Source organism: Polyodon spathula, chromosome 16 (genome assembly GCF_017654505.1).
Source record: "Polyodon spathula isolate WHYD16114869_AA chromosome 16, ASM1765450v1, whole genome shotgun sequence".
NCBI classification, from domain to species: domain Eukaryota; kingdom Metazoa; phylum Chordata; class Actinopteri; order Acipenseriformes; family Polyodontidae; genus Polyodon; species Polyodon spathula.
This window is the reverse complement of record NC_054549.1, coordinates 3,298,031-3,325,200: the sequence shown is the minus strand read 5'-3', so window position 1 is coordinate 3,325,200 and position 27,170 is coordinate 3,298,031. Positions and strand designations below refer to the sequence as shown.

At 40.2% G+C, this 27,170-nt stretch overlaps 1 protein-coding gene across 9 annotated transcripts in view; it reads right to left on the bottom strand.

Moving 5' to 3' along the window:
• LOC121329091 (kazrin-like) overlaps positions 1-27,170 on the bottom strand; it is a 287,130-nt gene that overhangs the window by 25,276 nt on the left and 234,684 nt on the right. For 5 of the 9 annotated variants that reach the window (XM_041274415.1, XM_041274417.1, XM_041274418.1 and 2 more), the window contains 6 exons: positions 26,891-27,082; positions 9,907-10,043; positions 8,062-8,232; positions 6,217-6,300; positions 3,895-4,087; positions 1,623-1,753 (listed from right to left, as the gene is read on the bottom strand). In XM_041274415.1, the coding sequence (XP_041130349.1) occupies positions 1,623-1,753; positions 3,895-4,087; positions 6,217-6,300; positions 8,062-8,232; positions 9,907-10,043; positions 26,891-27,082 (908 nt within the window). Of the gene's footprint in view, positions 1-502; positions 575-875; positions 963-1,622; positions 1,754-3,894; positions 4,088-6,216; positions 6,301-8,061; positions 8,233-9,906; positions 10,044-26,890; positions 27,083-27,170 lie in introns of those variants that run through there. The other 4 variants (XM_041274416.1, XM_041274424.1, XM_041274423.1 and 1 more) reach the window with 3 other exon arrangements.

The window sequence follows — 27,170 nt, the reverse complement described above, 5'->3', positions numbered from 1 at the left end:
GGTATTTTTCCACTGCAGTATTATTCTTCTCTCCGTCATTCTGGACACTGCTTAACCCTTGTGGAATTGAAGCTGTTCTCTTAGTGCTCAATGCCCTAGTTGTAGTGTGGAAAAAAAAAGAAGAAAAAATCCTATTTATTTTGTGTCGCTCCAGTGTCCCTGTGGTGGAAAGATACTATACAAAAGTATAGGTTCTATTAATTTTGTCGCATCGCTGCATGATTTCACTTGCCAGATCGCGTCTGGTGTGTACAGGGCTTTAGGGTTGTAAGGGTTGCGTTACAAATTACCAATTTCGAAAACAATGTTTTACTTGTAATGTTTGTATACCCTTGTCTGTGCTGAATGGGGTGAGCCTCCTTTTGAGCAACCTAAAGTTACAACTGAACATCTGTTTTACACTTCCTCGACCCCCATATGGGGAAAGACATTGCAGGAAATGAAATCTCTGTGGATTTCTTGTTAAGGAACACTGCACAATGCCGTTTTGAGTTTTACTTACTTATTTTAAAATTGCTCTTGCAGATCTGTGTGCTCTTTCTATTTCAGCCAACTGCATTGGCTTGTGTAGCGCCTGTAAATATTGAAGCTGTAATTAATGCTACAGTGAATACTCCAAAGTGTTAATGGCTGATCCCTCAAGATTACCATCAGCTGCTCATTTTGAATGAACAGTGTCTTGTACACATTTTTCTACCAGAGCATGCTCTACTTGCAATTAGAAAATAGATCAGAGATTTCCTTTAATCTGATTGGTTAATACAAGGCCCTTTGCTAAAGGATCTTTAAGGTTATCTTTCAAACAGTGTTTAATCACTGTTTCAAATCAATGTGCTGCAAAATACTCAAATACAGTATTAAATTATGCATTTTACCTTTCTTCTGCTTGATGAAAGAAAAACTCTGTTCTAGTACATGGCTTCTGAATGTTGTCTGTCAATGTAGACTGCTTCTTTGCTGTCCTATACAGTCAATTTAAATTTAGTATAGCAAATAGTGATAAAAAAAAAACAGAACAGTGTTTGCTGTTAGCGGCGACACAGCAACCACACTATCAACTAGTCTCCGGTTTGAATGACGACTTGAAGAAATCAAACAACTGGATGCAGTCTGGTTACTTTCAGCAACGTTATTTCAGCATATTACGGTAACAACACAGGACGGTGTTGTCTTCTCTGCAAAGCCAGGAAGGAGGCTTTGAATAAACGTTATGAATACACTGTGAACGAGTTACTGAACAAACAGCATGATCAGCATTAACACATGTAGACTACTAGCTATTTTTAATTACTAAAACTTTTTAAAATGTGTTTTGTTTCGCCACTAAATTTTAGGACCTCGCAGTGACTTAAATACTGTCTGGTAAGGCCTTTTTCACTGTGTTAAACGTCCTTGCCTTTGGCTCAGGGCATTTAACGGCACGAGGTGGGCTTTACCAGATGGTAAAGCCCTCTTCCTTGGGTTCTGTTACTTTAGTAGTCTGATAATGTTGACTTCCAAAGTAACAAGTGTTGCATTTTCATGGAATGGCCTACACATACTTGAGGTAATCTGTATTCCACTTCAGAGAACATGGCTCCTGGTGTCCAAAGTACTGCAATGTATGTGTGTAAGGGCCTTACGTTGCACAGGGAGTGCGTCCGATGACGGGGCGAGTTGATGTCACTGGGCGTGGACGAGCGGTCTCCCTCGATGGCAGAGGCGTCTGAGATGCTGGAGGGCTGGCGTGAGTGGCAGGGGCTCACTCTCACTGCTGTAGACAAACACAAACACAGCAGCTAAGCCAGGGGTTCAAACCACTTCAAACAACGGACTCATGTCATTATTGCTGACCTTGTGATATATAGAGCACACCCATATTATTCATAGACCATTGCTTTCAGTGTTTTGGCAGACTGGTTTAGTACAACAATCTGCAATTGTGTGCGTTTCCCTACCATTAAGGAGGAGTATACCTTGTACAGCAGTTCAAATCAACCTGACAACAAATCATAGAAATATCCAAATGCAGCATAATTAGAACACATTTTAATTTAAATATGCCATGGATAGCTTTAGTGAGTCTAGATTGGTTCCCTCTTGGCCTTACATCTGGCACCATGGATACCCTCTATGGTAGTTCATTATGGATTCATACCATACCCAAAACAGACTCAGTTCAATGAAGAATTAGACGCATTAGTCATTTGCCAGGTATTTGTCACATTTACATGACATGGAGCACTTTAGGTAACGACATAAGTAATGCATTGTCTTGTGCAGATTACCAATTAATAATAGCACTGAAATAATTAGAAAGGACTTGAGAAACGATCTAGTCTCCAATTTAAAATGATGGATTATTTGAATCCCATTGCCTCAGCAATAAGGACATGGTTATTTAACTTCTCTTTTTACTTGCTACAACATCTTTGAAGTGAATGAATTTCTACTTGACAGGGCTCGGAGCAAATGATGGCAATCCCTCCACTTATAAAGCAATTCCTATCCCAAGATCCTTCTGAACTCTCCTATGAGGAAACGCTATGAAGGAAACCCAAAAGTAGCTTGGGTAACTGGGTGTTGCTAATAACAACCTGTAAAGCAAATGTGCACTGGAGCAGCTGTGACACTTTATAACGGAATTTTAGAACTCTTGTGGACTATTGCAAGCTGGTTACTCACAAACCTGCCTGAATAGAATGGCCTGGTATTCCATTCACCGTTTTGTGATGGGTGATGTCATGAGCAATATTGTATAACCTTCTCTGTGACCACAATGTGACCTTTAGCTTGCCGCCTGGAGGAAGGGCAGTCCGTCTAGCCACGGATTCCCAGAGGTTTAATTTCCCCTGCTAACCTGGTTTGTTTTTCCTTTCCTGAGTGCTAACGGACCATGCTGGCACCAGAACGAGCGAGCACAGGTGGGCCGAAATGGCCTTTTCTCGTTCTTGAATTTCTTATGAATACTAAAGGTAAACACTAGTGACGGGCACCAATATTAACATTTTGATATGATATCGAAATTGTTCTATAATAATAAAATCAAAAATAATAATAATGTCTGCTTGCATATACTTTTTATTGCAAATACTGCTAAAAATACAAACGCAGTGGCAGCAGTTGTCAAATGGCTACAGACTCTACGAACACTTTAAGCCAGGTCAGTTTTTTTAACTCTCCTCTCTTACCGCAAACGAATCGATTTGCTAACTATTACTAAAAGCACACACCTGTCTGGGGGGGGGGTTATTTTCTGTGAGGATCGTTCCCATCAATCAGACCTATACAGCTTGCTGATTTGCTGTATTTGTCTGATTGGGGCGGGACTATGCGAAGCAGAAAAAAGTATTACATTAATAGAAACTGAACCCCAAGGTCAAACGAGAAAGAGTGCGGGTGAGTGCAGAATTCTCTAACGACGGAATTGCACTATTTTCACCCATACCATAGCAGATGCAAACATTTTCCCTTCCCTCTCAAGCCAGAGAATTGGATTAAGTGTAACATTTTGTTCACTTCCAGGCACACCTCCCCCTGTACTGAGACACCTCTACAAGATGGTGGATGGACAAGTGTACTTCTCATAGAGTAGCACATTAATGCAAGGAGCCAGTGTCTTATAGCATTCTCAAAACTTACTGTTGCTGCCTCCTGTAGATTGTGCGCATATATATATATATGCACAATCATGATATTTGTATCCGCATGTCCTGGGTCACACATCAGCTGGGGGATTGCTCCTTAAAAATCAACTGAAGGATTTTTCCAACATAAAGAAAAGAAGTGTGTTTCTGGGAAGGGCTTTACTAGTATTGCACACTGTAATACGTTAAGGAAGAGAACTGGAAATGCAACCCCTGCTTGACAATGGCGGTCTATTTGGAGAATGAGATGTGGGCTGTGTTTATTCACCTGGCCTGTCTGCTGCGGGGTGTGGCTGGTGCCCATGATACAGGCTCTGCTGGCTCTGGCGGATGGCTGCGGTCAGGGGCAGGTCGGCCTGCATCACCCACTCCTGGTTGCCGTTCAGCAGCGTCTCGGCGGGCATGGCCAGCGAGTGCCTCTTGGGAACATCCTTGGTCAGCGTGGCTAGAGACTGCTTCGCCTGCAGAGGAGAAACAGAACCAGAAATCAGCCCCAGCCCAGATCCAAAAGGAACAGGCCTCCATGTTACAAGAACTATTCATACCTACAAGGTAGAGACACGGCACTGGGCATGTACGCCTCTCTGCAGTCATGTGACTTTGGAAACAAGGTTTGTTACTAATCTTAGCATCTACAATATATATTGTTCTGGTGATGACTAAAGCCCCTTTCACACAAACAAGTTATTACAGCTTAAAGCCAGCAATGAATGGCATGTTGGGCTGTGTGAACTGCCTATACCGGCACGCAGCCGACATGCTTTGTAATCGCTCTGAACCACCTTGTGAGTTAGCTCAGAGATGGCACAGACCAGTCTTAATGGCCTGTGGAAAGAGCTATGCCACACTGAAGTGCTACAGTGAGCGTGGATTAAAAGACATCATCCCATGTGACTGTATACCAGATGTACATATAAAAATACAAAAATACATATAAAAATGGCATTCCCTTACTCAAGTCAAGTGTTGACACAAGCTCTTACGTGCTCTACTGCTGTTGTCTGTACAGCAGGAATCTCTCTCTTAATGGTACTGTAAACTTTTAAAATGCCTACAGTGTGCCTGAAGCTCTGTAATTTGCCACCAAATAGGTTGTTATACTGCATAATATGATTGAAAATTAAACGCAAACAAACTGCAGCCAATCATGATCCCTTTAGCTGTGTAAAAAGGTTATGACATAAAGTCAGCATCTAATAAAATGATTTGTTAAGTTGTAATTCAGTGCCATCTTACAAGCACACGTTTTTGTTTGTGAAAATATCAATACAATGTATCAGTCCACTGGTCCACAGGGATTATTACCATGCTGTGTTCTACATTTTGGTACACTTTTAAAGCCTAGAAGCAACCCAGTTGTTCTAAATTGATTGCGTTGCGTTCAGGTCGATAAAACAGCAACACAAGTAACTAATCAGCCCCTGCATTCTTCATCAGTGATGGCTGTCATTGTCATGATGTCTTGGCTTATTTTGTAACAAGCCTGCTGCTATCTCCCCAGTTTGGAATGTCCAATTGCATTCCCTCACAGCAGCAATTCCCCACAACAGCTCTAAAGCACTGAAGGTCTGTGGGTATCCTGTGATCCCACGACCAACCCAATTGCCTCTTTAGAACGGGGTCAGTGAGCTACAGAACCAGCTCTCTGGTGAGTTCACCAGGATGACCGTCCACAGTATCTTACATTTCAATTTAGAAAACTACTAAAAAAAACTACCCTAACAGAGCAGAGCAGAGCAGGAACTGGAAACAAACAGCTTCCGGAGCAAAAGGGATCATGGGAACTGTACATTTATTTAAATATAACTATAATATATGACCTACTTTCCTTGGGACATCATTTTTTAATGTTATCACACACACAACCGTGCAGCAAGGTGCAAAAAGGGTAATACATGTGATTCATCTGCCAAATATTATCTTAATTTGAGTTAAAACAAAAAGATAGCTAACACAGAACTAACAGACTGACAGTCTCCGATTAGCAATTTAACATATCTTGGTGACTCTTATTAAAACACCAGAAATTAAACCAGACAGAGAATACAGTACGCAAGGCAAAGAAACGTCACACCTTAAACATTGTAGACGGCAAGCAGTTCAAAACACATTGATCCTGTTATTAAATATGATTGTGTTTGCCCAGTTACACTCACAGTTCCCAACATTAACCCTACTTCTGTCTGATCACCTCTTTCCCTTTAAGCTGTGCTGCTACAGGGGTTTTCAAGGCTGGAAACTAACTCTGAATTAGACAAAGACACATTGGGTGATAGGCGATTGCTTTCTGAAACACTTTCTGGAGGTAACTAGAGATGAACTATTTCACTAGAGGCTAACATTGGCAGCTATGAGTGTGCAAACAAATGCATCTTCCTCAATCTCAGTTTTCCCATTCAGTGTTAATCATTGCGGGTTAGTAAACATGAAGACGTGCAAATTGTTCCCAAATTCCAACAAAGGATTAAAGAATCACAGGATGAACACCACACAAAGGGCAGGTGGTGATGGGTGTGCAGTGTGGCTCATTCTCATTCCGAACACCCCTGTATTCTACCCAGCAGTGCTGTGAGCAGGCTCTCTGTCTTACCGCCATCACCCTCAAGGGGGGCTCCTTCTCTGCAGAGCGATCAAACACACGATACTCCTTTTTCTGAGCCACACAGTTAATCATCTGGGGAGACAGGGCACACATACTGTAGGACACTGAAGAGCTGGGTGGGGGGCCCCATGAACTGCCAGGCGATCAGCTTCAACGAGACCAGTCACTGCCAGCTAACCCCGTCTCCTTTAGAGGGTGGTCTAAGAACATGCTAACAATCTAAGCACATTGAAGAGAAACTTTGTATTGGTCTGAAATGCCAGTTATTAAACACCTGCATTATTCTTTTTCTTTCGATTCTGTGTTCGAACTTGGAGAGAAGACAAGTGAGAGCCCATTTGAGGCAACAGGGACGCTTCAAATAGAAAAAAACATGTTTATGTTTTCTCAGTATGCAAATGAAGCTTCTCATCTTACTTTTGAATCTGTATTTAACCAACTTTGCTGACAGCTTGTGTACTCCGTGTACTAGGTATTTAGAGGGAAGGGGGAAAAACAACAACTCTGCAAGAACGGACGTGGATCAGTCTTGTTCTCTTGGAGTTCCATTGAAACCGTGCATTATTGAATCTGAAGTCTGCTGGGGGAGGCATTATGTGAAATAAATCAATACCTCAATACAGACCGCTCCTTTCTGTCTTGCATGTAGCTCAGCAAGTAAATGTGTTTCTCTAGAGGGCCACATTGTTTTAAGAAAGAATCTACTATACACGGCACGGATCAAAAGTCACTTCATCCAGTTCAAGGAAATGAATCTGGAAGATTTCTGTGTATTTTAAACCATTTTGCCAATCCTTGACAAGGAGAAGAATGGTAATACAAACAAGCAGTTCTACAGGAAGGAATACGTTTCTGTATACCCCAGTACAGCTGTGGCCAGAGGTTTTGCGTCACCTATAGAATTAACAAATTTTGCTTCATAAAGTCGAATGAAACCTGCTGAATAATGTTAATATATTGAATTACATACCTCTTTGTAGTTTTCCATATACTTAACGGAAATCTAATACTGTACTACTATCATGGCTCCGGTAGACTTTTGTAATATCATTTTGTAGTTTCCTTCATTACAAGTTAAATAATAGATCATTCATTCATATATATATATATATATATATATATATATATATATATATATATATATATATATATATATATATATATATATATATTTATTTTAATTGTCTCAATCCTAAAATTCTAGGTGATACAAAAGCTGTAGTGTCATCCACTCCAATCCCTCACCCACCCTGCATCTCTATAACTGGGGGTGATCAGCATGGGAACTGGCAACACATTTACTGGTTTCTAACTGCATAGCATGCTGGTATATACATCTCCAGGTCTACAGCACTTCAGTTCATTAAAGAGTGTAAACAGCCATTATCAAAACTCTAATCCAAATCCATTTTCTTTTCGTTTTTTTTTTTTTTGTGTACAGCCTGATGTACAAAATAGTGAAATTTTACACTTTGTAAAATAAAATAAAAGGTTTTGGACTATAGAATCATATTGCTATACCGCTTGAAGTGTTGGTTTTGCTTTTTTGCCTGCAGCAGTGCTAAAACTAAACTGAAGGTGGAATTCTACAATTCAAAATCCTGGCCTTCATAATGTTTTACACTTTTGAACCTAGAAAACGTATAGTGACATACAAAAATAGTCCTACCAGACTAGCAGTATTGAAGGAGGACCTTTCTACTTTTAAATGGTTCCTTGGGAAGTCATAATAAGCAGATGTTACTGTATAAATGGGGCAGGTGCTTAATTGGAAAACTCTGCCTGCAGTATGCTTGAGGGAGGGTGTCCACAGAACAGGTCCGGATCTCTTACCATGGCAAGCTCAGCCTCCAGCTCCTTGATCCTGTTCTCTTTCAGGTCCAGCTGCGTGCGTAGGGTGCTGGCGTGCTCCGTCGCCTCTTTGGCTTGCCGCCGGAGGTCCCACTTCTCTCGCTCCAGCAGATCCTTCTCTTTTGCCAGGGCTTTCACTGCATCTTCACTCTCCTGAGGGACAGAGAGAGAGAGAGAAATGCCAACAGCAGACATGTTCCATCAACGGGAAACCTTTACCTGCAATTAACTGCCGTGTCTGCTCTGTGATATAGAGTTATGGCTGTTTGCTCTTGGGGTTTGTTTTACAGGGGGGCACAGATTACCGTAATATACCAGTCTCTCTTTAGTCTTTCATGAAACAACAGGCATATGTTGTACTACTTAATGCTGTCTTTAAAACATACTGGATAACTGCCTGAGTTGAAGGTAATCACATCTACAGTAACACCTGCCTTGGTTCACTTTCTTACAGCAAATCAGAAAGACCTCTGAGATAAGAGCCCCTTTTTGGAAAAAATAAAAACAAATAACGATGTTAGAAACAGAACGGACTACGAAAACAGTTCTACAGCATATGCAGTGATACTGAAGAAACCCTTTTTTGCCCAAGAATGCATATCAAATAATTACACAGAAACAATATGCAATGCTTACATTTGGAAGTTGAAGTGATTGAAGGGCATTCAAACAATGAATTCAAAGCTGAAAAGAATGCTTGAGAATTTACCCTGCTGCACCTCAAATGACTGCTTTTTAAAATGGCATGACCAGCCATCACATATCACACGCATTTGCATTCTAAGTCAATACCATCATAGATACTTTGTGTCTGAACTTCATACCTATACTGTGTGTAAGACAGAACAGGTTATTTATTTATTTGATAGACTGCACCTCCCAGCAAGGGCCACCAAGCACTGAGATTTTGCTTCAGTAAAAAACGTCACCAATATCAGCACAGCCAGGGAGAACAGATGGAAGTGGTAAAGGTGTCTTCCGGAAACCACACTCTGTCAGTAGCCCACTTCTGCAACATAACCAGCTATCAGTCAGAATGCTACCCCATTAACACGGGAGCCTAGCGACAGAGCCTGCTGTCTGATTTCATTTGGAGCTTGTCGCCTGCTGCTTCCCTTTAACCTGCCTCTCTCCTGATAAAGATTTCAAACCTGCCAGATCATAGCTGGGTGTTCTGAGCAACCCAAAGCGACCAGTCATCTTGAGCTAGTGCAGACTCAACACTCCCACCAAGAGCTCTGTGCTCCATCTATCTTGCTTCAGATGAAAAACTTTGCAGGTAAGCAAAACCCTGATGACACGGCAGATTACTGCGTCCCGCAAAATCAAATGTTCAGGGTCGTATTGACAAAGCATTTACCATGTGCCAAGTTAACACAAGTTTTTTGTTTTTTTTGTCCTATCTGCACCCTTACTAGTTGTTTTACAGAAACTGCAAATGTTTTGTGAATATGGCTCTCCATGTCATACTAAAATGCATTTATTTGAGCGCTCTACACTCAAATTTATCATATACAAGTAAGCATACGCACCGAACGGTGCCTCATAATCTCAAAATACATCTATAGATATAAAATGTGTACAGAAATCTACAACTGCGTCACTGTAACCCAAAGAGGTATAGTCTGGAGAAGACACAGGGAAGTCACCCTGTTTACCATGTGGAGTGTAAGACAGACAGACAAGACACATTTTGAATGAAGACCCTAAAGAGCCACTGGTTGCCTGTTCTTTGTTTAGACTCTGCATATGTACACTTAGTACTGCAATAAAAAGGGGAGGCAGAAAATATCCCCCCTCATCGCACTTCTTTTTGCCAGCTCTTACTTTTCTGTGCTGCTCGTAGTTACGTATAAAGTCCCGCAGCTGCTCCTCACGGCTCTCCAGAGTGGCGTACAGCTGCTGCATCTGGTTCACCAAGTCCGCTTTCTCCGCTTTCAAGCGCTTCCTGTCTGCCTTCATGGCTGTGAAGAGTAAAACAAGGTGAACATTTCAGAACATGAAGGGAAATAAAGCATGTTTTACAGAATAGCCACTGAAACGTTCAATAGATCTTGCAAACAGTCAGAAATATAATGATATACGGCCCTACTCACATACCGCATAATGTGTTATTGCATTTCATGAAAAGACTGTAATGTTTATTAAAGTATTCTAGACTGGTGTTGGGTGCTTCAGTTTTGCCTCAGAAGTGTGTGGAGTTTATGGGTGTGTACTAGAGATTGCTGGGAGTCATGTGATTCTTAGCAGCAGAAAATCACATAGCATCACAAGGCAAGCTCAAAAAAATAATACATCATGAACAGCACTGCAGTCAAGGTATAATGGTAATACATTCATTTATAAGCTTTGTTTATATGTGCCTAACTGTCAAAGAATCTATTAAATATGAGAAAAAAAGTGATCAAAGCAGAAAGCAGTCTTTATCCTGGCATTTTAGATTATATGTATGTATGTATATATGTAATGATTTAATTATTGTCTTCAGTAAATCAAGCAGCTGCAGTATAGCTCATGCTCATTACTCAAATGAACCCCAGTAATTGAACGACATTCAGCACATAAAACTGGGAAGCTCACTGTAACTTTCAAATGAAGTTGCGAGTGTACAAGGACACCTCGCTCTGCAGTGTGGCAGCTCCCAACCCCAGCACCATGGAGTGCACGACAAAGGCCAGGCCGCATGGAGAATGGCCCTGGATTTGCAGAATCGAATGCTACACAGTTCACTGGTTACTGAAGCACAGACGGTATATGAAAGCCACGCCATTGCTATAAGAGGCAAAGGATTCCAGGGTGAAAGGATTACCAGAACCATTTCTGTAGTTAAACCCTCACTCTATTGCTGTTTATCAGATGTATACCTTATGCATACAGAAATAGAACTGAATTCATGTCTGAGCTTTAAAACCACGATAAACATTTTGTACTGCACTCAACTGCTATGCCTCATAACCTCCCAGTCTCTTAAGCCCTGACCACAACACCACACTGCCTCTCAGCTCTGCATCTCTAAATAGTAGCCAACACCGAGTGCTCAGCTCCAACCAGTGAGCCTCAAAACTATCCAGTCTCTCAGCTATAACTCCAAGCAGACCACAGACTGCATCCCAGCCTCTTAGCTGGAACTTTAAGGCCACACTGCTTCCAGTTCAACTTGGATGGAGTTTAACTTTAAGCAGGTTCAAAATGTGTCTGTCCTAAAAACGCAGCATTCAGATCTGGAACAGAGTCCCTGGACAGCAGGAGATGACAGCTTTTAAGTGACAGACTCGTTAGCATGCAGGCATTTAGGAGTGAAAAACAGCTGCTGAGAACAACACTTGCTCATCTCCAGGGAGCTCTGTACATTACTGCACAGCGCACGCAATCGCTCAGTCCTCAGACTTGTTTCAGCAGCAATTCAGTATTAAAAACAACCATGGTAATACAATTAGACAAAAGTTTCAATGACAACTTCATCAAAGTCTTTCAAAAGCATTGAAAGCTAGACGGCCCAGTAGGAAGACAAAGCAATATGAATTTCATATTTCCTTGCTCTCTCTGCTCAGCCCCTGCACTGCTGTTTTTATTGATTGCCTCTAGGCCTGTCATAAAACACTGAGTGAGCTAAAAGTCACAATAGAGCTCTGGACGCTGTGCTGAAATGTGATATTCCATTATTTATTTATACGGTGAAAGACCGCAGTACATTACAGAGAAGAAACAAGCTTAAGGAAGAGATTACTGAGCTTTGATATAGAGAAGAAGCTCTTGCTACCGCAAAGGCCCGCAGTGCAGAGATGTGAATATAAATAATTAGTTTTTGTTTATTTTTTATTACTGTAGCCCAGCGAGGGTATGAAAAAGAAAATGAAATGTTTCTACCCCGAGGTAATTCCACTGATCTGGAGATAACCAAAGCGTTATGTCAAGATCCTGAGAACTATAAAGCTACTGGAACATTATTTTAAGCTAAACGATCCATCACAACATCACTATTTTATTTTTAAATGACGTTTTAAATTAGTAAATAATTCATATGTAAATTAACCTACATGGTCTTGTATTTTTATACAGGTTGGTTTATTATTGCTGTGTCCCTGGACAGATTTACAGCCCTAGTTTTGACATGACTATCTCTATGAAAAGTATAGTTTTTGACTTCATAACTCTACGGAGGTGGTGAATCCCAGCAGAGGACATATCATTTCCCATAGTTTTACCCCAATATTAGAAAACAAGAATATATTCTGATGACATTCATGAACCAATAATCTTAGCCAACATTGTTGAAATGAGGCCACACTGCTCATGGGAATAAGCCAAACAGTGAGACTGGAACATTGAAAAATGAAACCCTCAGTCCAGAGAAGAGTCACTGAAGCCCTTGGGGCCGCGCATGGAACTGTGATGAAAAAGACACTCTTTTTGGAATGCTCCTGTTATCACTGCGATACTTGGTTTATTTGTTCTTGTGAATATACTAAGCCAGTGGTTCCGGACTGACAGTGAAGAGGATTACAGCAGTGATCCAAGTGATTGTCTAATGAACATTACGGAATTTAAGAAAATTGAAAGTTTTTTTTAAGGGTTCTGAACTAATTCTTCTACCTTCCTTCTTTCCTGTATGCCACATCTCAGTAATTACAGTGCTTTGCTACAAATTAAACCGTGCGCGTGTCTTATCTGGTTTACAGCAACAAACTCAGCAAAAAGAAAAGATTGGAATGACTTTTGTTAATAATATCAGTTGTATTTTACTACATCACAAATGTGTAAACAAATAAACATTAATACGTACAGTTAATCCTGTGTTTTAACTGGAAGCACTAACTAACTCTACAGAAAGATGACTAATTAAATCATTTCCTTATCTTCATAACAAAAATACATAAATTAATGACATCATAGACAAGATAATACTGTTCTGTCTTCTGGTTGAAATAGTTATATTTACAGCAATGCTGCCAAAAGCCATTTTCTTATTAGGAAAAAGCTTCTTCTGTAGCTATGATCATTGTTACTGTGATCATATAATTTATTTATACACAAAAAAAAAAAACAATTTTCTACCTCATTAAAATTTTTTTTAATAAAATCAGTAAAACTTTCAGGTGAAGTTTGAAACGCTATTATTGAAATGGCCTCTAGGGGGAGCCCCAAGGTTGTTCTAAACTGCCCCCACCCCACCCCCACCCCCACCTTCAATGGATGAGAAAGTACTGCACCGTTGGAAGAACTGAGCTTTGTGTTATATAGTATATAAAAAAAATCCTAATAACAAAAGTCAGGACATTTTAGAGCTGAATTCACCAAATTAAAAGGGCCTCTGCTCACAACATGAGGAAAGATCTGGTGGCAATATCCACTCTGGGACTAATCTGTCTTCCTGTCAGGCTGAGGAAATGCTACCCATTATTTAACAACATACTGTACAATCTCTATTTAGGATGTTTGTAAACCATTTACAGAATTAGAATCCCTTTCTTGAAATATACATCAGATAGGGAGCCTGCCCACATTACAGAGCACAGCTAGAGGTGACATCAATATAAGCTTGTAAATTATGAGTTGCAAAAAAAAAAAAAAAAAAAGAACAGGAATTCTTGCACACCTAAGACCAACATGTGTGAAACAAGGATGTCCATGTAAAAAATAACAATCCCCCTGAATTGTCACAAAGTGATGGAGTCCTTGAAACCTCGATTCATCGTGACAGAAAAAAAAACAAATCTTACAAACACTCCACAGGGTAACTTAGTCTCAGGCATGTGGTTAAGAAGTTTTGCGGAAACATGGTGATGAATTGGTATAGGATGGAGAGGTGCCTTAATTAAATCAATTGTGTTTAGCGTATTTATGTGTTGCAAGAGGGGACTTCATAAAATCAAACTATAGATTTTTAAAGCAGAATGGAGTGTTTTATTAGGTGTCGACTTCTCGTTCAACATTAACCTAAGCCTCTTCTACAACTGGAGTTCATACAATTCTAGACAATTTAACAATATCATGTTTTTTTTTTTTAAATTAATAGCTAGATGGCATTTAACAGGGCAAAAAACCTTCAAAAACATTCAAAGTAAGTAGTTAAAATGAGTTGAAGTTAATACATCCATAACTCTTTAGCCATACCAAGCCATGTTTCTTGGAATGTAATTTGTCAAATTGTATAAACTTGCTTGGTATTGGAGCATAGCATAAGTTTTTTAAACAGAGGTCTACAGCTTCTAGAATTCTGCACATACTGATCAGCTGTAACAGACCTGTCTTGACAAGTCTAACTAAAGCCTCCTCCTACCCTTATTTGCCCTTGGGTCTACAGTGACCAGGTCAACACCTGAGGGGTGAGCAGAGATGAATCTCTACGTGTACACCAAAGAGCTCTGACCTCAATTGCCAAATTATTGATAGCATTGTGAGTCTGCAGACTGTGCCTGTGAAACAAACGCTGCTGCTCTAGATGGGAGTGTGGAAAACAAACGCCAGCCACTCCAGGACAGCCCTCTCCCCATCTCCTCTGTGAAGCAAAGGCCCCTCGGAGCAGCACTCCACAGCCAATGCAACAAACCACTTCAGCTAGGGCTCAGCTCTCTGGCTAGCTGAAGAGACTCTTTCCTGTTGGTTTTATCTGCCTGAAACGCCACCCACAATCCTGATGCCTGAGCTGTAACCAGAGTACTGTGCACTGTCCGAGTTTATTTTACTTCAAAGCACCTTACAAATAGGTCTTAGCTATATTCTGAAGTGGTGTTGTCGTAGTTGAAATAATACTGAATTCAAGTGATGCCCAGTATCTTTTTTTGACACCTACGTGAGTTTTAAAACAAGAACATGTGTTTTCACCAACGGCAAGGAGCTGTAAACTCTATATCTGATGGAGTGTGCACTCAAGACTCCTGAGAGAGGAACTAGAGCTAGCACTCAAACACATGACACGGGAGCTTGGTTATCCATATACAGAAAGCCACAGGAACTGGAGAGTTGGAGGAGTAATGTTCGTTGTATTGTTATTGATGACTTGATTATTGGACACTGTAACATTCAGAACATTTTTATAAAGGCTAAAAAACACAATTTAACTATGTGCATAAAACTTTGAAAATAACTGACACAATCTATATATAAGTATTCATAACATGCTGTCACAACATTTAACCATAATGCTGTAGAAATGTTATCAAGTAGATTTCAGTAAAATTACAGTAAAAGTGTTGAGGGCTTCGAGTCACAGAACTGCCCTTAAAGATACTAGTTGCTCATACTTTTGTTTTGTAATGCTTGTTACGAACACCTAATATGAATACCTTCATGAATGTTGTGTTTGACCAAAAACACAGAAGACAAACTACTTGGCTGAAATGTTTGTTTACTCAACTAAGAAGTTTAATTAAGTTTATTAATATTGAGTTTTCAAAGCTATGGAATTTGTATTAATTTTTTCACAATTCCTCTACTGTTTTATCAGTGCAGGTCGTTTTTAAAATATTTCACACCAGATGCTATAATTGCTGAAGATTTTCCCAGCATTGGTATTACCAGGTTAGTCTGGATAACAATTTTCAGGCATCTACAAGTTGAAAGAAAGGTCAACTTCTCAATTTACCTCTTGTTGTACCCCACCTCTCGCTCTGCCCCACCTCTTGCTGTATCTCACCTCTCGACGTGACTACCTCTTGCTCTGCCCCACCTGTTACTGTACCCCACTCACTCTGCCCCACCTCTTGCTGTATCTCACCTCTCGCCGTGCCCACCTCTTGCTCTGCCCCACCTCTCGCTCTACCTGCCTGCTGAGTGAATGTGCTGATGAGTGGCAGCAGTGTTCAGGGTAAAAGACATTCTCAGACAGTGATCAAAGCTAAAATGGCACAATAGATATATAACAAATATAGGTGTCTTTGTCTTGATTTGAGTCAGACAGTAGTTATTACTTTCCATTCTGCCTACTTTTCGTTTATATATTTGCTTTGAAATATGCGATATATCTAGCCTCAGACGGCTAGGTAGAAAGGTAGAAGCATTTAAAATCAAAATGTATACACTAAATGTATGTGTAATACGAGTACAGTATTAGTAACAAACCTAGCAAAGATTTGTAGGTCATTATATTTCAAAGTCATATTTTTCAATTAAAATAAATCGCACACAGCAGGCCCAAAGCAGTGCTTCAGCAGTGGGCGGGAGGGTCTGAGTTGCTCCTCCAATTAAAACCAGGGATCAGACTACATCATCTGCCATTGCTAGTACTGTACTGTGTGTGATTAAAACAGATAGGAGTTTGTAATGGAGGCTCATCTCCTCTGAGGGAAAAAACTCTCTGGGCCACTCCAATTAAAACCCTTGCTCAGATCACATGATCTCCTACTGCTAGTACTGTTGTTAATAGCAGATAGGAGTTTATAATGGAGCCTTGCCTCCTCTGAGGAGACGAAACTCATGTTAAAATAGCAATGTTGAATCTAGGGATTACTTTCAAATGTAATTTTATCTTGCATTTTAGACAATATTGTTGTTTTATTGAACATTATTATATCATAATGCTGCACATTGACAGGCTCTCAACAATGAAGATGAACACCATTAATTTTCTCAACCTTTATTCAGCATAAATGAGGCACTTCTCTGCAGGAAAAACTATAGGAAACCTGGATATACTTTTCTAATTATGTTATTCAAGATTAAGACAAGCCATGCTGACAAGCAGAAGTCACACTCAAGTACCACATGTAGATAAATGCCTGTGGAAGCAGTGCTGAGTTATCAAATCATCACATCGTACCCACTGCATGTATAACCCTACTGTACAGGCACGTGTTGACAGTTTTCCTTTCGAAATGAAGACACAGCGGTGGCTGCATATGCAGTGGGAACGGGACACAGGTAAAAACCTCTTTTGCAGTTTGATTTGCACAGATTTACATTCATTTCTTCAGAGAAAGACAGATTCTATAAACATGCCATAAATCTGAGGTTCTGTAAGTAATGTCTGGGAGGATATCTAATTATTAGGCACAGGCTGGTGGGAACAGCTTTCTCTAATTAGCAGAGTCACCGGGAGGGGCGGTCAGATTTATTAAGAGTGTTTCTCAGTGGCGCACTGCCTGGGACTCCTCAGCTCAGAACAATTAGACCGCCGTCTCGATGCCAGCAGGAAAATCCTATGACGAGTCAAAAAGCCCTGGCGCTCTCACTCTGATTGATCTCTCTGTGCTCCTGCCAGTGCTGACCCCAGCGGATACCTGTCCTGACGGTTTCAGTTCTCATAAAGGGAGGCCAAGCTCTTTTGGAATCTGCTTAGCTGCATCATTTTCTAAGTTCAGTCGGGTTATCTGCTATCCTAACAAGAAGCTTGCCAGTTGAACACAGCAGCCCTATAAAACCCCGACACAATTACGTTTTTTAAAAAAATCACGTGGAAATCAAAAATCTAAATTTAGTTCCATTAGAATTAGTCGTTCTTGGGTGACGTTGATATCCGATTCAATTTTTTCTTCAGGGGTCTGGTTCATTTGTGAGTTAAATTGATGGTGATGTGGATTTTTAACTCAGGACTCTGGGTGGGCCGCACTGTTTCGGCTTTATATGTGTTGTGAAATGCAGTGGTCTGACTGTCTCAGATTGTCTCATAATGACAACTTGATTTTTAAATACAATATAAACCCCCACCAACCGGTGACAGACCAGCAGCAATGCACAGCTACTGGAGTTTGGGACATTCACCTTACTGGGATATTATCTGCTTTAGAACAAAATATCACCCTATGTATCAGCTGATACATTTCAATGGTTTAGATCCGTGACAGGAACGCTGGCAAAAACTGAAAATAGTTAGCAGCCTGATTACGTGTTCTATTAAAAGAAACTGTATTATTTGACAAACTCATGGCACTGTGCAGTAAAAAAAAAAAAAAGGTGGGAGTACTATAGAAACAACAAATCAAATACCTACTTGATATGTATATGTATGCAAATTGAACCATTAGTTATTAAAATTATGCTTTCTGATCATGCTGTGCAAAACTGATTGTAATATGCCATCACAGATTGTAACTGATCTAAAAAGACATGGAACATATCATTCAAACTGGTAATGTATTACATTAGGAGATAATACCGTTTATTAAATATTTATTACAATATTTAACTGCAGGTGACTGCATTTTTTGTCAACTCCCTGTTAGAAGTCTCAGTTAGGGTTACCATATTTCCAGAGTGGGAAAAAAAAAATTCATTTTAAAATAAACGACATGAACATAATTTAGATATTTTATTTAACATCTTGTAATCAAAGAAACCACAAAATTATATTGCAAAAGTCTACTGGAAGCCATAATAGTAGTACAGTATTTCACGTTAGATTTTTCAATGTGACAGTTTTTCGTTCATTATGTGGAAAACTACAAAGTGCGGTATGTAATTCTATATGTTAACGTAACATTATTCAGCAGGTTTCATTTGACTTTATGAAGCAAAATGTTTGGCCATAGCTGTAAAATATGATTCCAAATAGAATTAAAGGAGATCTTCAAATTACCACCACAGCACACTTAATAACCTATACACTTCAGTATGATGTCGTTCATATGCACAATCTGATTCAAGCTATCCGTTTAGGAATAGCCTGGAATTCCCAATTGCCAAATGCATTCAGCAAGCAAACCTGCTGAAAACGGGCCAGGGTTTTAACAGGATTCAAGGGCACACAGGTTCAGAACCATTCATTCCTTTGAACCCCATCGAGTTTGGGCTGTCAACTGTGTACAGTTGTCTTCAAAACAATCAGTTACAAAAGGATCGATTCCTTGTTAAAGTATGCACAGTAAATGACTGCAGTAGTACTGTATTGAAGCAATACAGAATGCATTTTACGCTACTTCATTGTAACTGCACTATAAAGTATACATTCTGGATTGACTATTAATTAGTCTGCTCATAAAATACGAGCTGCACCAATAGCGATTTCCTAAAGGAGTTTTACCTCATTAGGACAGATGTTCCAGAGGGGAAGTCATCTCTAAACTGCCTCCGATAGAGAGAGGCAGCCTTTCTTTCTAAGAGAAAAACTGTCCCTCTGAATCACAACTTTCACTGTGCTCCAAACACCTGGCAAACACACCTGATTAGGTCATTAAATTCATGAATCCACCAGAAGCACTTCACTATGGACCAAAATAAAAGGTTTAGCACCTGTGAGGACTGTAAACCTACATTACAAACAGTCTTCGTGAAGAAAGTGTGGCACTGCAAACTGCAAAACCATTAATAACTGCTTTCCCTGGGGAGTCAGGGGACTGCTCTGTTATTGGACTGTCTACTGTGTAACTACAGTGACACAGCCTTCATTCCCACAATTTAAAACAGCTCCTGTTCTCAAAATTCATACCAGGTGGCAATTTGTGTGCTAATATGTGAGCATGCTGTACGCAATACAGGCTGTAGTTATCAGTTGCACAACACATGCAAATTACAGCTTATGCATCAGGACCATTGCCTTAATTATCCTTGTTGCTAAATGCTACTTTCCAGAAAACATTAAAGTATGCAATCCAAAGAAATAACAATAAAAAAAAAAACACATTCCTTATTTTGGAGCAGCTGATATTGAAATACATTTTTGTTGAAATGTTTGTGCTACAGTATCATGGTTCTGTAACTTTTCTCACACTGATTCATTAACACAATATTTAGAAGACAAACTTGGCATGAATGGGCCAAATATCTGTTATTACAGGCCTTCAGAGCTGATATGTGGTTCTGATGGGCTAAGCGGGTCTATCCAGTCCATCTCCTAAATGATGGAACTTAACTTCCATCCAGCCCAGGTCCTAAAGGAGTTTCATTACAACCTGTAGAATCTGGAGAGGCACGCCCCTCTCCGAAATATATTGCAATTACATTCCTTGTGAATTGCAATGTAGTGAAGCACGAATCTACAGAAAAAGGGTAAGCTTGGTGCTCCTTTGGCACAAAAAATGACGTACAGTTATTGTGATTAATCATAACCTAAAATAGTGCTTCTCGGAGCTGCAATGTGAAAGCAACAGGGTGCACTCTGAGTTCTGCTCCCTCTAGAGAACTGTGATGACTCACTTAACATGTTAAAAACAAGCATGTGTGGCTCTGAATCAGAAACTACAGTGTGACACATACCGGCTCCTGAAAATCAACATATCTTTAACAGTAATACAGCACCAGTAATTTTACAGCTGCTCAACGTATGTCTTATGTTGTTTTTTTGCCACCCAGTTAGACCATTGCTTATTTGCTGGCCCATCGCTCATGAATCATGCCTTTCCTTGTCACAAGCCGAGCTGAGAATTGTGTAACCTGTAATTACGGACAGGCTGTAATTATTTGCTGTCATCGCTGCAGTCCTGGCACGATGCTGTGCAACAGAAGCACTTATTACTTATTTGAATACATCTGTGGATTAGACATGCTGTGGTGTCTTCTTTTCAGGGACCATTGGGGGAATGAAGGACTTTTGGGAATTAAATGAGCCAGAGCAGATGGACTTATATTGATCATTATCAAAACGCAACCAGGACCTCTGCTACTTGGATTTTAAAAGTAAAAGGTACACCTCAGTTTAAATAAATAAATAAATGGCTCTAAAGTTTGCCTACCAGACTTGTATTACTAAGCTGCTGGACCTTGTGCTACTGAATGCGATTTGTGAAAGCAGGACCTCCTGATCCTAACCTTCCCCTGCTTAGTCTTCTTATAGGAGGCGGTACCAAAACATTTCTACTCACTTTATTATATAAATGACACAAACAAAGATATGCCAAGTCAAGTTGCTACATAAGAGCCACTGTCACAGTCAATATAATTTGTTTTTTTCATTTCTTTCTGCCATGCTGAGCTGAGCAGCTGCATACAGTGGTTGTACCATTAAAGCAAATTTCAAATCTTGTGGTTTTAATTTCAGCGGCAGGGGTTGGTTGCCTAGTTACTATGCAGCAGAGTAGCACACATAACGAAACAAGGGAAAACCATGACAATTAGGGGTCAGGATCTTGTCGAGCGGTGACAGACATTAAAAACAACCTCATCATCATCATCATCATCTTGGCCACAGACAAACAAAATGGAAGTTATATATAATTACGTGCGTGTGTATGTGTAACTTATTCACTGCCATACACGGATAACTTTTGCCACGGACATGTGGCCGACCCCTCCATTAGTATCAGTTTCCTTAGTACGATTCTGAAATACCGAGATTCTCTTCTATAAACGGATTTCGGGAGCTGAATTAGCATACGGGATCCCGGAATCAGGTCTTGTCTTGCAGCTATGCTGTTTCTTGCTAGTTTTAAACCATTATAATTAGATTCATACACTCAGAAAATGTGCTGCCAGCTTTCTAAAGGCTGCTACCCAGGATATGTGGTGCGGCAAGTGGAACCGTGCAGTGATGCATCAAAATGAATAGAACCTATACTTTTGATAAGTATCTTTCACACCACAGGCGACGCAGGAGCAGCACTCGAACGACGCAAAATAAACAGGATTGAATCCTATTTTTTGCGATCTGACGTGCATTAACTATTGCATTGAGCAGTCCGACAACGACTTCATTGCATGGTCCACCAGGGTGAAGCAGTATCCAAAATGATGGAGGAAACAATAATACTGGTCACGTTGCTGTGAAAATATGTTGAAGCCAATTAAAAATCGCATCACGTCTATACATATCATTGGATCATATATACATATCATTCTGGCCTCAATATACTACCAGTGGAAGTGAAATGAACCTGCACTCACCTCATCTGTTTCTCTCTCCTCTTCATGACTCAAGACACGTTTGTTTTTATAAGCATTTCTTATCTACAACTGAACGGGGTATAAACTGAATTTTTCAGTAGTTGAACTGTGTGAATCTTTGTTTTAGCATTTATTTAAATATCTGTATTTGTTGTGACGGTGTAATGTTTTTACAGTTTGGCTTCAGGCCTAATCTGACGAGAGAGTCAAGTAAGCGGTGTTATGGCACTAAAACTCATTGAAGACCAGTGTAGGTATCCCAGGTCAAGTCCTCTATGCCAAGGGAAGCTGAAAACAGGAGGAGACAGCACAAGAAAAGAGAGGTGGTCATGAAAAAATTAGCAATGATTCACAAGGACGCCACAGACAGGACATAGATAACTGCAGCTGATTGAAACATGCAGAGGACCAATGCAGTAAGATGCTGATTCTGCATGTGCCTACATTTAGGGTGAGGCTGCAAATCACTGAACAATTATGACGTTACTAGAAATAATTAATACCAGAACTCCCTTTGGAAACAGAATGCATCATCTTGAAGGAATGTGCTGTCATTTTTTTAATTAAAAAGAGCAGGGAGGTCTACAGTTAGAAACCTTTACATTTTCTAACCCATATACAATGATTTTTTAATGAGTTATTATAATTATTATTCCCAGACATGTATGCATCAGATTTTATAACATTCATCTGATTTCTATATCGTCTCTGTCCTCGCTGTACCTGCTCCAAATCCAGCTCAGCCACCGTGTGATCGCCAAGGAGACTAATTCTGTAAGTCACTTTTTTATTTCTGACTCACCCAGCGACCTAGAAAGGCCTCATCCTGCATCTTCAGGCTCCTTCAATATGCTGTGATTTGACACCAGGTCTTTTGGGGATGTTTGACCGCCCAAGATCTTCAAAAGAAGGCTATTCCATTTTGTTCTGCTAAATGAAACAACCATCTCCAGAGGGAGGCTGCCTGGAAGTCAACAATATAAGGCTGGGCTTCTTTGTAGCGCCACTTGTCATGTTTACACTTGTTCGGAAAATCGAGTGTGCCAGGCTCTATGCTAGGACTCAAAGAAGGCCCTGTCAGTGTGGTTTGTATCAAGCAGACATGCGAGAAAGTGGGAGGGGACTGGAGCTTTATCTGCTCCCAAACAGAAATCCAGAAAGGAGGACGCTTCATTATTTATAATTCTGAAAGACAAATTAATTAACTTCTTAGCTTCACTAGAGAGCTGTCTTTCTTACGGAGAGCAGTTTCATGGTGTTTAAGCAATGCCCTCTGATTAACAAGTATCTCAGTGGGGAAAGCACAGCAGGAGTTCAAAGTTCAGAGGTCGGATCCATAAACTTGTCCTTTGTAAAAACTACCGCCCTTGACTTGAGTCTTTTTTTCAACCTGGGTTTGAATTACCTTTTTTTTTTTTATATTACTGTTGGGGACTTTTCTATTAAAAAGATGTCTGCAAGTGATTCCAGACAATATAATCTCAGCCTAACGACCATTTCACTGTGGCAGACAGTAACAACACTCAATAGCTTTCTTGCAGCCAAGTAACACTGCTAGAGTTTGTCATTATTCCTTCAACATTCCACTCTAACTTCAAATGGTCACCTAGGAAACGGTCAAAAGCTGAGCTGAAGACACAAATGGACATCTGTATACTACAAACTGCAAGTAGTTTTTTTTCTACAAACACTGAGTGATGTTCGTTGAAACCCCTGCACAGACACCACGATAAAACAGCCAAGACCAAGGTCGTTCTGAATGTCACCCAATGTAACGAATGCATTCAAATGTAATACACAATTCTTTCAATCCAAACTGTGTCAGGTAGTGATCAGGGACAATCTTTTGTGTTTTTAACACTGGATTTCATACATTTGGCTCATCATAAAGCAAATATACTGAATGCTATTGGATTTAATAGGCAGTTCTAGCTATTGTTTATTCCCAAATGGCTGAACAATGTAAAATGATTCTGCCATCACTGTACATCTGCATACTTTAAAATACAGAACAGCAACAACTGCTGGACAACATACATACATCATGAAAAGGATCGCCAGGGGCAGAAATAACTGAATTCACAACTGTTGTTTCAAATATGTATTATTTAACGGTATTATCTTGTAGCAAAAAAGTGGTCTTCTATTGTCACGAGAGATCAAGCAGTTCGTTTCACATTTATGAGTTGATATCTATGTCAACATATTTTCCCAATATATTGCAATATATTTTATTTCAAAAGACGTACTGGAACTTTGACAAACCCTTAATGATTGATATCCGGTACACAATTTAAAATCGTAACAACACCAACGGCATGGAATCGATAGGAACATCTGTGTGTTCTATATGCTAGGAAAGAACCAACGAAAGAGCCTGCAAACCATTCATTATGTTGTCACTTGGCATGAGGTACAGTACTTGCAATTCCTGTTGTTTTGCCCTTACTGTGACTCAAGATGCCACCCATATCACCCCCTTCCCCTTGATGCCTTCCGAGGAGGTGGGGAAAGCAGCTTTAATTTCTCCAGTGCCCTCCGGATCCTCTCAAGGAAGAGACACCTGCACGAACAAATCCAGTTCCCACTAACTTGCTAGAGAGTCGTCAGTAAGAAAAACAAAACATTGCATTTAGAATGGAATTCAGTTTAATTAAAAACAAAAAAAACAACAGGATCCCATCAATTAGATTGGGATCTGTATCATGCAAAAATACTCAAACAAACAGAGATGCCATCCAAAATATCCCTCTTACAACAAAACAATCATCTTTTCAATTTCTTTAGAATCAATAAAAGAGCAAGAACAAAAATAAAACAGCCGGTAATTGCCGCTGGGAAGTGTGTTGTGCAGCAGAATGCTAATGCCAGCAAATTCTATTCAGAATAAAAAGGATAAATTACTCCCAAGTCAATAAAGAGTAGCTCCTGGTCCTAAATGAAGGCAAATATATTGGATTGTCTCCCACTGCTGAGAGTGCCTCTCTCCCTCTACATCACAGCGTAACCCTTTAATCTTCTGTAGAACACAGAGCTACACACACACTGCATGAGAAAAGTGATGAGGCACTACAGTGTTTTTTTAAATATAAAAATATTAAACTGTTTGGGCATATTTGTGCAGCAGTTAATCAGAAAATCCATCACGAAGCCATCTATGACTATTTTAAAAGTTACTGCAACATGTGTTTGATTATAAGACTGCCTGTGTACAGCATTTAATTGAATCTTACAGTCAGGCACCTAGAGCTTCCCCTCACAGCTCTGCAATCGAGAGAGCTCCTCAGTCCAGACCTGAATATCCTCTGCCTGCCTGCTATTCAGTCCTGGGCCTCTCTCAAGCCTGACAAGTGTGTTGAATTGTGTGGTGGTTTTATAATGTGGATTAGAACAATGCCTACCCTTTCACTTCTAACCGATCTGAATTTGAACCTAGGGCCTCAAGGCAATGACAGGCTGGTGAACTATGCCCCTGTAGGGGGAGGCAGTGATGTATTTTGTAGCTGACAGGTCAGTTATATAGCTGATTGTTTTGCCTCCCTGCTGCTCAGTATTGTGGGACTCGATGGTGATGTTGACAGTAGGCTCTGTAGACAGAAGAATTTAAACTGGCCAGCACTGCACCGGACTGCACCCAGCTCCACTGCCTCTCAACCTTTCACCTTGTGATCAACAAACATCCATACAACAGAAAGCTGATTGAAAAACAATCAAAAGATTAACAAATGCATGGCTTTACACAGCGTGTAGCAGCATAAAGACAATGCTGCACACATATTCAAGTCTGTTTGTTTTAAACCAGGTTTGTTTATTTTCCACGGCAGTTGTGCCAGATTATAATTTTTTTTTTTTTTTTTTTTTCTTAAGGTAGGTTTTCATGCAACAGAAATGCTATGAACTACTTCACGTAAACCGTTCCCATGATAAACGTACAGACACCTACAGGGTACATTTTACCTGTCACATACGAGTCAAACTATCTGTTATGTTTCAGTCTAACCTGTAAATTCCAACAGAATGTAAACTGGCATTCATAGAAATGCAAAACCTGTTCAGGGTTGTGGGGCTGGGAAGTGGGGTATTTGCTGCACATTTTATCCAAAATGCACAGACTGTTTGCTTTGTGAAAATTTTGGGATCCCCCAAATAGATAATTGCTTCCTGTTCAAGTATTTGCATGTGGCTTTAATGTTGGCATCAAGTACTGTGAGAAAATGTTATCCACTTATGACATGAGAGACTAGTATTTGTTCACAATGGCAGAATGTGTATTTTTGAAGCGGGGGGTGGGGGTGGGGAGGGGGTCGGTCCGAATATACAGGAAAGTCAATGAAAAAAATTAATAAAAAGGGGAAAAAATGGGATCAGGGCACAACTGGGGCAAACTTGACCCTTGTTTTTATTGCAGTAGGGCAACATGAATACAAAACTGCTCTCAATTGTGTGTTGTTATGATTGGTTTCCCAGGTTTATGTTTTTTTTTTCACCAGGGAAAACCCATGTTTTATTTTGTAGAAAATACAAATACATTCACCTAAACACTAAGATTTGAAGAAGTATGAAGACTTTATACACAGTAATGTACAAAGCCTCACTGTCTCCCCTTCACAGAGCACATAATTGAAGCTCTCAGTGAAGTGGATAATCTTCACAATTAAAAAATACAGGTTTGCCTCCATATACCCTCAGATTCTAATACTCTCAATAACTCTGAATGAACACTGAAGAATGTCCTAACCAAGTTTCAAGAGCTTCTGTAATTATAAGTAAAGACAGACAGGCAGACAGACAGGGTGCCTCCATATACTGCACCCGTAGATTCTAATCTGGTGCTAAAGAAGGACCTTATCAAGTTTCGTCATAATTGGAGAAGCAGTGCTCTAGACAGTGCAGAATCCTTGGACTAAGACTGGACTACGACATCTCATCAGCTAACTAAGAGAAGGACAAGACCTCCAAATATCGAAGACGATAAAGTAAATAAATGGCTTCAAGCTGCATACGGATAGCTACCCTTCAATGTGCACAGCAATGGAAAGTGCTACTGAAAGCCTCCCACCTTGTAAGGCCTCCTTGGCTCGTGCCAGCTCCTGCTCTTTCTGTGCCAGCTGCACCTTGAGCTCGGTGGCAGAGAGCACCTCGGCAGACTTGCCCCCGTGAGACTCCTCCAGGTCCTTGGTCAGCATCTCCTTCATCTGGCGGAGCTGCTGGATTTCCTCCTGGAGCTGCGCCACCTCCTCCCGCAACATCACTGCCAGAGAGTGAGAGAGAGACAGTGAGAGAGAGAGAGAGAGAGAGAGAGAGAGAGAGAGAGAGAGAGAGGAGACGAGACAAGGGCT